Source organism: Oncorhynchus mykiss, chromosome 6, assembly GCF_057628025.1.
Source record: "Oncorhynchus mykiss isolate SJ-2025 chromosome 6, ASM5762802v1, whole genome shotgun sequence".
Lineage (NCBI taxonomy): Eukaryota > Metazoa > Chordata > Actinopteri > Salmoniformes > Salmonidae > Oncorhynchus > Oncorhynchus mykiss.
In genome coordinates this window covers 2400592-2414602 of record NC_143027.1, presented here as the reverse complement: position 1 = coordinate 2414602, position 14011 = coordinate 2400592, and the positions used below count along the sequence as shown (strand labels likewise).

The 14011-nt window shown below is 45.6% G+C and overlaps 1 protein-coding gene across 22 annotated transcripts in view; it reads right to left on the bottom strand.

The window, feature by feature from the left end:
• The window catches only part of LOC110525160 (zinc finger RNA-binding protein), a 62826-nt gene that overhangs the window by 35346 nt on the left and 13469 nt on the right, over window positions 1–14011 (bottom strand). For 6 of the 22 annotated variants that reach the window (XR_016496479.1, XR_016496478.1, XM_090236853.1 and 3 more), the window contains 7 exons: window positions 9819–10110; window positions 8444–8636; window positions 7740–7958; window positions 7175–7329; window positions 4685–4771; window positions 3810–4013; window positions 2119–2395 (listed from right to left, as the gene is read on the bottom strand). Coding sequence is in view for 16 of the 22 variants with exons in the window: in XM_090236853.1 (XP_090092979.1) it covers window positions 2119–2395; window positions 3810–4013; window positions 4685–4771; window positions 7175–7329; window positions 7740–7958; window positions 8444–8636; window positions 9819–10110 (1427 nt within the window). In the remaining 6 variants the exon portion in view is untranslated. Of the gene's footprint in view, window positions 1–2118; window positions 2396–3809; window positions 4014–4684; window positions 4772–7174; window positions 7330–7622; window positions 7959–8443; window positions 8637–9818; window positions 10111–14011 lie in introns of all 22 variants that reach the window. The other 16 variants (XR_016496480.1, XR_016496481.1, XM_036979209.2 and 13 more) reach the window with 3 other exon arrangements.

Here is a 14011-nt window from a genome sequence, read left to right as displayed (position 1 = left end):
TGACCCCCCGATACTCCACGAGGAGACTGCTGACCCCCCGATACTCCACGAGGAGACTGCTGACCGCCCGATACTCCACGAGGAGACTGCTGACCGCCCGATACTCCACGAGGAGACTGCTGACCCCCCGTTACTCCACGAGGAGACTGCGTGGCAGGCTGACCACCTGTTACGCGAGCGCAGCAATGAGCCAAGGTAAGTTGCTAGCTAGCATTAAACTTCTCTTATAATTATTTTTTTTTAAATCAATCTTAACATAATCACTAGTTAACTACATATGGTTGATGATATTACTAGTTTAACTAGTTTGTCCTGGGTTGCAAATAATCAATGCGGTGCCTGTTAATTTTATCATCCAATCACAGCCTACTTCACCAAAGGGCATTCGTGAAAAAAGCACCGTTGTTGCACCAATGTACCTAACCGTGAACATCAACGCCTTTCTTAAAAATCAACACACAAGTATATATTTTTTTAACCTGCATATTGTTAAAATAAATTAATGTTAGCGGGCAATATTAATATTAACTTGTCACTTCTCTTGCAATCTGTGTAAGCAGAGTCAGGGTATATGCAGCAGTTTGGGCCGCCTGGCTCGTTGCGAACTGTGTGAAGACATTTCTTCCTAAAAGACTGTAATTAAATTTGCCAGAAATGTACATAATTATGACATAACATTGAAGGTTGTGCATGGTAACAGGAATATTTAGACTTCGGGATGCCACCCGTCAGATAAAATATGGAACGGTTCCGTATTTCACTGAAAGAATAAACGTTTTGTTTTCGAAATTATAGTTTCCGGTTTGACCATATTAATGACCTAAAGCTCGTATTTCTGTGTGTTCTTATGTTATAATTAAGTCTATGATTTGATAGAGCAGTCTGACTGAGCGGTGGTAGGCAGCAGCAGGCTCGTAAGCATTCATTCACACAGCACTTTCCTGCGTTTGCCAGCAGCTCTTCGCAATGCTTGAAGCACAGCGCTGTTTATGACTTCAAGCCCATCAACTCCCGAGATGAGGCTGGCAATACTATAGTGCCAATAAGAACATCCAATAGTCAAAAGGTCTATGAAATACAAATGGTATAGAGAGAAATAGTCCTATAATAACTTCAACATACAACTTCTTACCTGGGAATATTGAAGACTCATGTTAAAACAAACCACCAGCTTTCATGTTCTCATGTTCTGAGCAAGGAACTGAAACGCTAGCTTTCTTACATGGCACATATTGCACTTTTACTTTCTTCTCCAACACTGTTTTTGCATTATTTAAACAGGTTTCATTATTTATTTGAGACTAAATAGATGTTTAATTTATGTATTAGGTTAAAATAAAAAGTGCTCATTGTGTATTGTCATTATTACAAATATTTATAAAAATACAACATTCGGTCGAATCATTGGTATCGACTCTTTTTGGACTTACAATAATCGGTATTGAAAAATCATAATTGGTTGACCGCTAATGAGAACCAATAGAACAGGAGAGAAATGCTTGTTAGCGGCATAAGGAAGTCTATAAAATAATTGCCTCCATGTTTCTATGGATGGATTTTGGCAAAGTTACTTAAAGTCAAACTTTCAGTTTTCAAAAAAACACCGCCTGCAGCTCACGCCGCCCGCTACACCGCCTGCAGCTCACGCCGCCCGCTACACCGCCTGCATAAAATGGGAGGAGTGCTCTCCTCTAACTCGGCTCTGCATGACGACTAACGAAAATACACGCCACAATTTAATTCCACTAAATTATGCAAATTAACCTATAGACCGATATCGAATTTATCAAATTTATTTTTCGGCAGTTAACCGATTAACGGTTAACCGTTAACATCCCTAAGCGAGCTAGATTGGCAGAGAAAGCTGGCCTCAGCCTGACTTTAATCTCAGAGACTGGCAGCGATTCAGCTCCCCATTGGCATGTCCTGCCAACACAGCTCAACCACCCACAGCTCAACCACTAGCCTAGAGCAGTCTCGGCCTCTAGAATTTCATCATGGACCACGTTCCACACACAAACTCCATTTAAATACATTCTCCGAATTGAAAAAGCTAAATTCAAGTTTCAGTGAATTATTGGATCTTTATTTAGGAGGAATATACTGGAACAGCCTTACCGACAAAGTTGATCTTGGGGGTGTTGACCTTCTTGACAGCTGTGGTGGCATTGGCTGCTGATAGGTTGTTCCCCACTAGACCCTTCCCCAGTCCGGCCCCCGCACCACCCTGGCTCACGATGTTAACCGGCTTCAGGTAGGAGGAGTTGGAGGTGGAGCCTGTAGGGGTGGTAGAGGAGGAGACAGGAGTCTTGGAGGAGGCCGTGGAGGTTTGGGTCACTACACTTGGTTCTGTGGAAGGGATGGGCTTCCCCAGCTTGGTGTGGAGCTTCACCACCTGACAGGACAAAACAGAGACAAAATACAATGTTATATACACACACGGAACAAAAACATAAAACGCAACATGTAAAGCACAGCCTGGGATTGAACCAGGATCTGTAGTGACGCAGCTAGGTTTCCCAAACTATTTTTTTCCCCCCCTTTTTTCTCCCCAATTGGTTACAGTCTTGTCCCGTCGCTGCAACTCCCGTACAGACTCGGGAGAGACGAAGGTCGAGACGACCCAAGCCGCACTGCTTCTTGACACTGCTTGTTTAAACCGGAAGCCAGCCGCACCAATGTGTCGGAGGAAATACCATACACCTGGCGATCGTGTCAGCGTGCAATGCACCCGGTTTTTCAACAGGACAATGACCCAACACACCTCCAGGCTGTGTAAGGGCTATATGACCAAGAAGGAGAGTGACGGAGTACTGCATCAGATGACCTGGCCTCTGCAATTACCCGACCTCAACCCAATTGAGACTGTTTAGGTTGAGCTGGATCGCAGATTGAAGGAAAAGCAGCCAACAAGGGCGCAGCATATGTGTGAACTCCTTCAAGACTGTTGGAAAAGCATTCCTCATGAAGCTGCTTGAGAGAGTCAAGAGTTTACAAAGCTGTCAACAAGGCAAAGGGTGGCTACTTTGAAGAATCTAAAATACATTTTGATTTGTTTAACACTTTTTTTGGTTACTACATGATTTCATGTGTTATTTCATTGTTTTGATGTCTTCAGTATTATTCTACAATGTAGAAAATAGTAAAAATAAAGAAAAACCCTTGAATGAGTAGGTGTGTCCAAACACACACACACACACACACACACACACACTTAGTGGATTCGGCCATTTCAGCCACACCCGTTGCTGACGTGTATACAAAGAGCACACAGCCATGCAATCTCCATAGACAAACATTGGCAATAGAATGGCCCATACTTAAGAGCACAGTGACTTTCAACGTGGCAAGTCAGTTCGTCAAATTTACATTTTTTTTCTCCACTCACTCAGTGGTGTACAAAACATCAGGAACACCTGCTCTTTCCATGACACTGACTGACCAGGTGAAAGCTATGATCCCTCGTTGATGTCACTTGATGAGCATTAACATTAGCATATGTTATGGAATCAACACGGCACTGCAGAGTGATGTCATAATAGACTAAGTGAATGACCAAACAGCCTCCCTTTCCCACCCCATCCCCCCGAGACATGCCCTGGATGTATTTGATAAGAGTTTGTCCTAATGCAAACGGACATGAACAATACAAAAAAAGCTAAGTAAAGCCTAGAACCATATCCATTACACTCAGTATTCCTGGACCTCTTCGGGGCGGGGGGGGGGGGGGGCTAGGCCGGGTAACTCTAAACCACGGATGTAAAAGAGAAAAGGGGGCTTTATAAAATCCATTTGACCAAGGAGCTTACCTTCTGGTGCTTGGCTCCTCGGATGTGTGCAGCGTATGCATCTGCCCCAGTGCAGGAGACGTCACAGAGCTCACAGCGGAGCTGGTTCTGAGTCCCCCGGGCTGAGCCTCCTCCACCTCCACTACTGCTGCTGCTGCTCTGGGAGACTTTCAGGGCCACCTCCTTCTTCTTGTGCTTCTGGCCCTCCAGGTGCTCCTTGTAGGTCTGGGTGGATGAGAGGGAGAAATCAGTTCTCTCTAGATAGAGCTAAAGCTAAGGACAGGCAGGTAGCATGAGTCTCTGCGCTAACCTAAGGACAGGCAGGTAGCATGAGTCTCTGCGCTAACCTAAGGACAGGCAGGTAGCATGAGTCTCTGTGCTAACCTAAGGACAGGCAGGTAGTATGAGTCTCTGTGCTAACCTAAGGACAGGCAGGTAGCATGAGTCTCTGCGCTAACCTAAGGACAGGCAGGTAGCATGAGTCTCTGCGCTAACCTAAGGACAGGCAGGTAGCATGAGTCTCTGCGCTAACCTAAGGACAGGCAGGTAGCATGAGTCTCTGTGCTAACCTAAGGACAGGCAGGTAGCATGAGTCTCTGTGCTAACCTAAGGACAGGCAGGTAGTATGAGTCTCTGTGCTAACCTAAGGACAGGCAGGTAGCATGAGTCTCTGTGCTAACCTAAGGACAGGCAGGTAGCATGAGTCTCTGTGCTAACCTAAGGACAGGCAGGTAGTATGAGTCTCTGTGCTAACCTAAAGACAGGTAAGGACAGGCAGGTAGCATGAGTCTCTGGGGTCCTGGCTAGAGGTGTTCTCTAAACTCACCTGGGGTCCTGGCTAGAGGTGTTCTCTAACCTCACCTGGGGTCCTGGCTAGAGGTGTTCCCTAAACTCACCTGGGGTCCTGCACAGCTGATCTTGCAGACGTCACAGTAGTGGATCTGTGGTGGTTTGGGGGGCTGCTTGGGTTTCAGCTGCTTGCTCTGGAAGGGGGGGGGGGTAAAAATATAATAAAATACTGACTGGACAAAACAAAGAACACCTGCTCTTTCCATGACAAAGACTGACCAGTTGAAAGATATGATCCCTTATTGACGTCACTTGTTAAATCCACTTCAAAATCAGTGTAATGGGCCCCTGAGTGGCGCAGCAGTCCAAGGCACTGTATGAGGCGTCAATTACAGTCCTTGGTTCGAATCCAGGCTGTATCACATCCGGCCATGGATTGGGAGTCCCATAGGGCAGCGCACAATTGGCCCAGGGTCGTCTGGTTTGGCATTGTAAACAATAATTAGTTCTTAACGGACTTGCCTAGTTAAATAAAGAAAAGGTTAAAGGCCACAAGAGGTCCAATTCACCCCAAAGGTGTTTGACGAGGTTGAGGTCAGGGCTCTGTGCAGGCCAGTCAAATTCTTCCACACCGATCTCAACAAACCATTTCTGTATGGACCTCGCTTTGTGCACAGGGGCATTGTCATGCTGAAACAGGAAAGGGCCTTCCAAACTGTTGCCACAAAGTTGGAAGCACAGAATCATCTAGAATGTCATTGTATTCTGTAGCGTTAAGATTTCCCTTCACTGGAACTAAGGGCCCGAACCATGAAAAACAGCCCCAGACCATTATTCCTCATCCACCAAACTTTACAGTTGGCACTGTGCATTGGGGCAGGTAGCGTTCTCCTGGCATCAACCAAACCCAGATATGTCCATCTGGACTGCCAGATGGTGAAGCGTGATTCACCCCTCCAGAGAACGTGTTTCCACTGCTCCAGAGTCCAATTGCCTCGAGTTTTACACCCCTCCAGCCGACGCTTGGCATTGCGCATGGTGATCTTAGACCTTGTATGCGGCTGCTCGGCCATGGAAACCCATTTCATGAAGCTCTTGACGAACAGTTATTGACGTTGCTTCCAGAGGCAGTTAGGAACTCCGTGAGCGTTGCAAATGAGGAATATTTTGATTTTTAAGCTGTTTAACCAGCTTCTTGATATGCCACACCTGTCAGGTGGATGGATTATCTTGGCAAATGAGAAATGATCACTAACAGGGATGTAAACACATTTGTGCACAACATTTGAGAGAAATAAGCTTTTTGTGCGTATGGAACATTTCTGGGATATTTTATTCACACACACACTTAAGTTTGTTTTGGCTCTATAGTTCAGCACTTTGGGTTTTAAATAAAATAATGAAGTTTAATTTTACGGTATTTTCATCCATATAGGGGTGAACCGTTTAGGAAGTACACAACTTTATGTACATTGTCCCCCAATTTTAAGAGACCAAACTAATTTAATGGACCAAAAGCACTCATTATTCACGATTAATTCAGGATAATCTGTAATCACGGTAGCATCCACATTAATGTAGGTGTGTTTAGAAACATATTATATTCTTATTTACAATACAATTGACTCCAAAATGACACAAAATACATTAAATTTACTATTCATTTCTATTGGACACAAAATAATCTGAAACACAACCAAAACAAACAGAAAATGCATTGAACACATCTGTAGAATCACACGTTTGATGTAATGACTGCGTGCTAGAAATATGGGACCCAATACTGAAATATGGGACCCAATACTGGAATATGGGACCCAATACTGGAATATGGGACCCAATACTGGAATATGGGACCCAATACTGGAATATGGGACCCAATACTGAAATATGGGACCCAATACTGGAATATGGGACCCAATACTGGAATATGGGACCCAATTCTGGAATATGGGACCCAATTCTGGAATATGGGACCCAATTCTGGAATATGGGACCCAATTCTGGAATATGGGACCCAATACTGGAATATGGGACCCAATACTGGAATATGGGACCCAATACTGGAATATGGGACCCAATACTAGAATATGGGACCCAATACTGGAATATGGGACCCAATACTGGAATATGGGACCCAATACTGGAATATGGGACCCAATACTAGAATATGGGACCCAATACTGGAATATGGGACCCAATACTGGAATATGGGACCCAATACTGGAATATGGGACCCAATACTAGAATATGGGACCCAATACTAGAATATGGGACCCAATACTGGAATATGGGACCAAATACTGGAATATGGGACCAAATACCCCACGTTTCACTCCTTTAAAACGCACATACGGGAATTTTTCCGATCCTTTTTAGGGGGACCAAAAGTGAGGACTACGTACAAAAACAACAGTTCACCCGATATGGATGAAAATCCCCTCAGATTAAAGCTGACAGTCTTTGAACCTCATTAGTATCAATTCAAAATCCAAAGTGCTGGAAAACAGAACCAAAAACAACTTCAAAACATCGTCACTGTGCCAATACTTTTGGAGCTCACTGCAGTCAGAAAACATTGGGTTAGAAATATGGACCTGGAAGGGAGGTTTCTTGGTGAAGGAGCTGCCTGTCCAGGCTGCTGAAGCTGCGACAGCCGCCACAGCCTGTTTCTGCTGCTGCTGCTGTTGTTGCTGGTAGTAGGTAGAGGCAGCAGAGTACACCGCAGCCTCGTAGCCCGAGTACGACGTACCTTGGGGAGGGGCGGAGAGAAGAGAGAGAGGGGGGGGGGGGGGGGGGGGTGTTAATTCCCACACATCTAACTTCCAACTTTGCACAGGCCAGGAGCCGGACAGTTGGGGAGGCAATGCGTGGCGCAATTACACATTTCCAGTAACAATCCCAGGATTCCTATTAGGTTTCCCAGAAGGCTTTGTTGGAGCATATTCCTCCAGAAACCAAAACTATATCTGGAAAACCTGGGTGGGAATTCTATGGGAAAGTTAAAGAGAATTTTATAAGTCTATTTCGTATTTGAATGCTTACCAGAGTAGGCGACGGGGTTGGTACTATACGTGGGACTCTGGGAGTACGTGACTGCGTTGGTTGAGTAGGTAGTTGGCAGGTAGTGCATGCTGGTTACGGCTTGCATGTCGTGCTTACCAGAGTACGTGACCGCGTTGGTGGAGTAGGTGGGGCTCTGAGAGTAGGAGGGGACGACGGAGGCGACGGCAGCCACGGGCTGTACGGTGGACACGGGGTAAATGGAGAATGTGGAGGAAGCTGGGGAGGGAGTGACAGGCTTGATGGCCGTCACCTGACGAGACTGTTGCGTCTGGGTGTAGGGGGTCAGACTGGCCTGGCTGTAGCCTGTCTTAGGGGCTGAGGGGGAGAAGCAGAGACATTCATTTAAAAACAAAATTGGGTTATTCTTAATGTACGTCTCTCTTACAGAAGGGAGGAAATTGGTCAAAAGCTGTGTAGCCCGTCTTAGGGGCTGCAGGAGGAGAGAGCTTGATGTTGGTCAAAAGTTCACCTGTTAAGTACAGTACTACAATACTGGATACAATATTAGAATACTGGATAAACATGGGTACAATACAGTAGAATGTTACTGAAATAATAGTCTCCATCCAAGTGACTATGGATAAAGGAATGAATCATTTTCATTCCAGTACAACCAACATTTATTCAATGAAATGTGTAAAAATCACAAAGGAAAAGGAGTGTAGCTGAGCATTGCTTTCGCTCTGGGGTTTTAGGCAGGGTGACCGTAAAGCACTTTGTGGCATCTGTTGACGAAAAAAAAAAGGGGCTTTCTGGAAAAACACATTTAATTGATCTAGTAACTATCTGACCGCCATCACCTGGTAGGGATTTCTTCCACGTGGTGTCCCAGGAGGTGTTAAGGGAGGCGGCCTGGTAATAGGACTCAGCGGTGGGTTGGGGCTGTACGGCTACCGCAGCGGCGACTGCAGAGCTGGCTACGGGTTGCTGGTAGTACTGCTTGGGGTCGTAGGTTACCGCTGGGGCCGTGGACCGTACGTAGGAGTAGGAGTCCTGAAAAACAGAGACACAGTGGAGTCAGGGAAAAGAAACACGGAGGAGTAGGAGTCCTGTAAAACAGAGACACAGTGGAGTCAGGGAAAAGAAGCACGGAGGAGGAGTGCTGTAAAACAGAGACACAGTGGAGTCAGGGAAAAGAAACACGGAGGAGGAGTCCTGTAAAACAGAGACACAGTGGAGTCAGGGAAAAGAAACACGGAAGAGGAGGAGGAGTCCTGTAAAACAGAGTAACAGTGGAGTCAGGGAAAAGAAACACGGAGGAGGAGTCCTGTAAAACAGAGACACAGTGGAGTCAGGGAAAAGAAACACGGAGGAGGAGGAGGAGTCCTGTAAAACAGAGACACAGTGGAGTCAGGGAAAAGAAACACGGAGGAGGAGGAGGAGTCCTGTAAAACAGAGACACAGTGGAGTCAGGGAAAATAAACACGGAGGAGGAGGGGAAACAAACACCACAGAGATGTTGGGCTGTTTCAGTACATTCAGCATCCTGATTATTTCACTTTGTTTAATCCATGCTGGGGAATGTTCAGCTGCACACTAGGAGAAGGTACGAAGGACCCTTTAGGTAGAGGTCACGAGTTCATTAGGGGACTTCTTTAGACTAGCAGACACAGACAATGTGCTTAATTAAATACATCATTAGTCTAGTCATCACAGCATATGAATGAATAGTAATTAAAATAAACCATCTATCAGTAGAGTTGTGATCACTACTGACAGAGGAGTTATCTATCTGGGGTTAAAAAAATAAAATCACAAGCTGCAGTTTAAACCAAAGTAGTTCACTCCATCGTTCAGCCCAACAGCATCTGGGCTCCAGATTGACGCAGACTTTCACAGAATAACAAACAAGCAGATGTGAGGTCCAACACCTTGATTCAATCAACTTGAGGATTCTTGGGGTGAGGAATAACAACTTCTGTGTGACTTTAAATATTTTACAAATATATATTTAAAAAAAAAAACATTAAAAAAATTAAAAAATGGAGGAGACGTTCTCAAAAACAAATCCTGAAGCTTCAAATTCTCCCCAATGCTGTTTTGCAACCCTTTTTGGGCTAGTGTTAAAACTGCCTCAGAACACCGCCCAGCCCGGGTTTAAGAAAGCTTTAAAGATGAAATGGACTCCAAAACACTAACATGTTGAATATAACATTGAGGTGGGACGTTAGTTACCTGGTATCCTACCTGGTAGTTCTGGGACGTGACAGGGGGGGGCGGCGGGGGGACGTCCGGCTGGCGTGCGTAGCCGTAGTCAGCGGTGGCGTGCGCCGCCTGGTACCCTCCGTAGGCTGCGGCAGTGGCTGCTGCTGCCACGGCGACAGGGGCAGGCCTGGCTACGGCGACTGTGGCGCCGGTGGGAGCGTAGGCTGCTGCCACGGAGTGGGCCGCCATCGGTGCCTGGTGTACGGTGTAGCTGGCCACGGTGGTAGGGTGGGTGTAGGCCACCCCCGCAGCTGGCTGCTGACTGGAGAGGGAGAGAGAGAGAGAGAGAGAGAGAGAGAGATCAGGTCTGACTCTGCTGAGAAGGAAAGTCAGTACCGAGGCGGTGGCAACATTGTGGTGGTGCTGATGTAGGCCTAAGGATGGGTAGGGGGGGTCCGGAGTGTGTGAGTCAACTTCCCCCTAAGGAATTTGGAGCATTTATTTTTTTTACATTTAATTGTCATTTCCTGAAACCTAGAGTACAGAGTCTTAAACAATGGTGAATCCTAAATTAAATTGAGATGGTCTCAAAGACACATTTTTGGGGGGTTAAATTTAGGGCTAATGATTATTCTAAATTAGTCGGTGTCTTTATGTGGATAATCTAGCGAAAAATGTAAACTTGCTTAAAATGTTGTTCTGAATAATTTAATTACTGGAGTCAATGTCCATTTTACTGTAGAAAATGTGGAAACTGAACTCAACTAGGGCTATATGGAGCCCTCCCTGACCATCCCTGACCTTAGCCTTCAGATCTGGCGACTAGGCTACCAGCCAATCAACATGCCTTGTTGTCGTCATCGGTGACTTGACTATTATGACATCACTAGCGGCCTACTTGTTGACCTCCAAGCTATACGAAGAGGTCAAGATCCACAACTGATTAAAACATCCAGACCAGCATAACTTTCTGTGAAGGACAGGTATTAGCCGGAACAGCTCTCTGCCGCGGCGGGCACCCTAACTAGCGCAACGCCGCGGCGGGCACCCTAACTAGCGCAACGCCGCGGCGGGCACTTTTCCCTGCTCGTTAATACGCTCACACGCCTACTTACCGATGATATCAAAGCATGTGTGTTATTTAACTAAAACAACGCTGTAGCTAACTACAAAATAGTGGTTATTTGCTTGACAAATATACACTTTTGGCAAAATTATCTCTACCCCCCCCCCCCTCCCTCAAATAAGATGGAATCAAAGGACAAAGTGGGCTGCTGCCATCAAGCTCGGAAGAGGAAGCGAGACACCCCACTCACTGCTTTTTTTCCGTCTTTCTGGCTCAAATTCAAATCCATTTAGTAAGTCGACCTATCGCATTGGTGCCTATAGGGGAGCCACCCCTTTAAGTAGACAGGAACAGACCACCCCATGGTAACCTTCTTATCCACCATCTTTGATAGTCATAGTACTACGGAGCGAGATAGTTGTTTCTCCTCGTCACAAGTACACTGATTGGCTCAACTCCCACTTCAAGACGGTTGAGTCAAAGACCACAATGTGTCTACTACAATTAGAGGGCAATCGCCTCTGGTGTCCCAGGAGGTCTAAATGAGTCCCTGATTAGAGGGGAACAATGAAAACAAATGCACTGGCATCCAGTTTGAAGGACCTATATCATTCATCAATTTAATAAGATAAATGTTTTATCAATTTAGGAAATGAAAGTCAGCCTTGTATGCTTCCTTAGGTTTCTAAAAATTACCCTGTAGAAAGATGGCAGGCCGTCGGCATGTTTAAAAATGAAGAATGATTTAAGGAATGCCTTGAATATTTGACAACACTCACTGAGCGAGCAAGAGACAAATCACTGCATCAAAAATGGGGAGCCAGGTGTTGAAATAGGAAAGGAAAGAAAGAACAGGAAAGAGAACGAGCGACAGAGAGAGAGACAGAGCGAGCGAGCGAGCAAGGCATAGCGCGGAGGTATTCAGGAAAGTCCTTTGATTATTTCCCTGATGAGCAGCAGACCAAAAGAGGTCTCTGAGTGGAGGAGAGTGCAGTGTGTAGCCCCTGGCCTACTCCTTCCAACACACAGACTAAGCACTACCGTTGACCAGGTCTGTCTAGTGGGCTCCCGATTGGAGATCTAAGACACTGCATCTCAGTGTCTTAGACAGACCCTGGTTCAAATCCAGCCTGTATCACATCTGGCCGTGATTGGGAGTCCATAGGGCGGCACACAATTGGCCCAGCGTCGTCCGGGTTTGGCCCGGGGTAGGCAGTCATTGTCAATAAGAATTAGTTCTTAATAACAGACCTGCCTAGCTAAATAAAAAAAGGTAAAATTACAAAATAAATTGAAATTGTTGCATGTTGCGTTAATTTTTGTATGGTAGTAGTTAAAAAAAAAAAAAAATGTCTACAAGTTTTTATTCATTAATGCGTCAACTCAGTCAATTTAATTTAAATCACAGTATGGATTTATTACCCATATAGCCTTGGTTTTATTACCCATATAGCCTTGGTTTTATTACCCATATAGCCTCGCACTTGCGTGACCATTCCTCAAAACACAGAATAAAATCAACTACACAATGTTCACATGTAAGTCGTGTCACCATGCGCCCACAAACAATGCCTTTCTAAACGCAAACTAATTCCTCTTGCCTCTGAATTCCAAGATGTGCAGAGAGGTCTGGTCTATAAGAAGAAGGGCATCCATCTTGATGTCAGTCTCAATGAGCCCGTTTTAATAATTCAAAATGGCTGGTCACGCTTCATGTTTTATTAAAATCGTATGTACGGGATACACCAGCCAATGAAACGCTTCCTTCTGGACAACGCAACAATACATTCATGAAAGATAAAAGTCAAATGTCTCGGTAGAATAGAACAAATATTTTTAGCATAAAGTATAACACAGGAAGGCACAATTTATAGTCCAATATTTACACTCGTTTTGGGAAAAGGAGCAAGTTTTTAAAATTGTGAAGACGAAGAACCAAACGTTAGTAGTAGCAGTTGTGATGTGTGTGTGTGTGTGTGTGGAATCAGAGCAGGTCAGTCCAGTTTAACTGTTCAGCAGTCTGATGGCTTGTAGACAGAAACTCAGAGCCTAAATGGTATCATGTTCTGATACCGTTGGGCAGGCGCTAAGGGAGTGAACAGCTCGTGGCTGGGATGTGTGGGGTCTTTGACGATGCTGACTACACCGGGCACGTACGCCATGTTGATTTTGTCCATCCACACCAGACGAGGTCAGGACACGCAGGTTGAAATATCAAAAAAACACTCTGAACCAACTATAACTAAAAAAATATATATAAAAAAAATATATATAAAAATGGAAATTTAGCTAGCTAGTTAGCTAAAATTTGTCCTGGGAGATAAGTAGACCCCTACTTTCTATAGGCCGTGTCGTCAGCACACTTGACGGAGTTTGTTACGCATCACCTCGTAGTCGTGGGTGAACCAGGAGTACACCAGTACACCTCTGTGTTACGAGTGGAGGAGGTTTTGCCGATCTTCACGTCGGCCGGTGGTCTGCCCGTCAGGAAGACCAGGACCCAGTGGCAGAGGGTGGTGTCCAGAGCTCTGAGCTTGGAGGGAAACAATGGCGTTGAATGCTGAACTGTAGTCAATGAACAACATTCTCATATAGGTGTTCCTGTTGTCCAGATGTGTTAGGGCTGTGTGAATAGTGATGGAAATAGCATCTTCCGTGGATCTGCTGGAGCGGGAGGCTGATTGGAATGGGTCCAGTGGGCCTGACATGCTGGCCTTAATGACCAGCCTCTCAAAGCACTTCATGATGACCGAGGTGAGTGCGACAGTTACCTTGATTGATCATATTGGACACTGTGATGGTGTCCTTGGAAAACAGGTGGGGACAACAGCCTGGGAGAGGGACACCGTTGGAATATGTCAGAGAAGATGCCCGCCAAAAGGGTCAGCACGGACTACTCGGGAGGACGTGGCCAGGGATGCCATCTGGGCCCGTGGCTTTGTGATTCACTCGAGAGATAGAATTTTGGAAGGCGGAAGCACCTGGTCGTCCGGAGAGTCTTCCTGGATGGCTCTGCATCGTCTGCCTCGAAGCGGGAATAGAATGTGTTTAGCTCGTCTGGGAGGGTGGAGTCGGTTTGGATTGGTCTTTGTAGTCTGTGATAGGGTCTGTAGTCCTTGCAGATGCGTAGAGAGTGTGTTGTCGAACTTCAATTAAA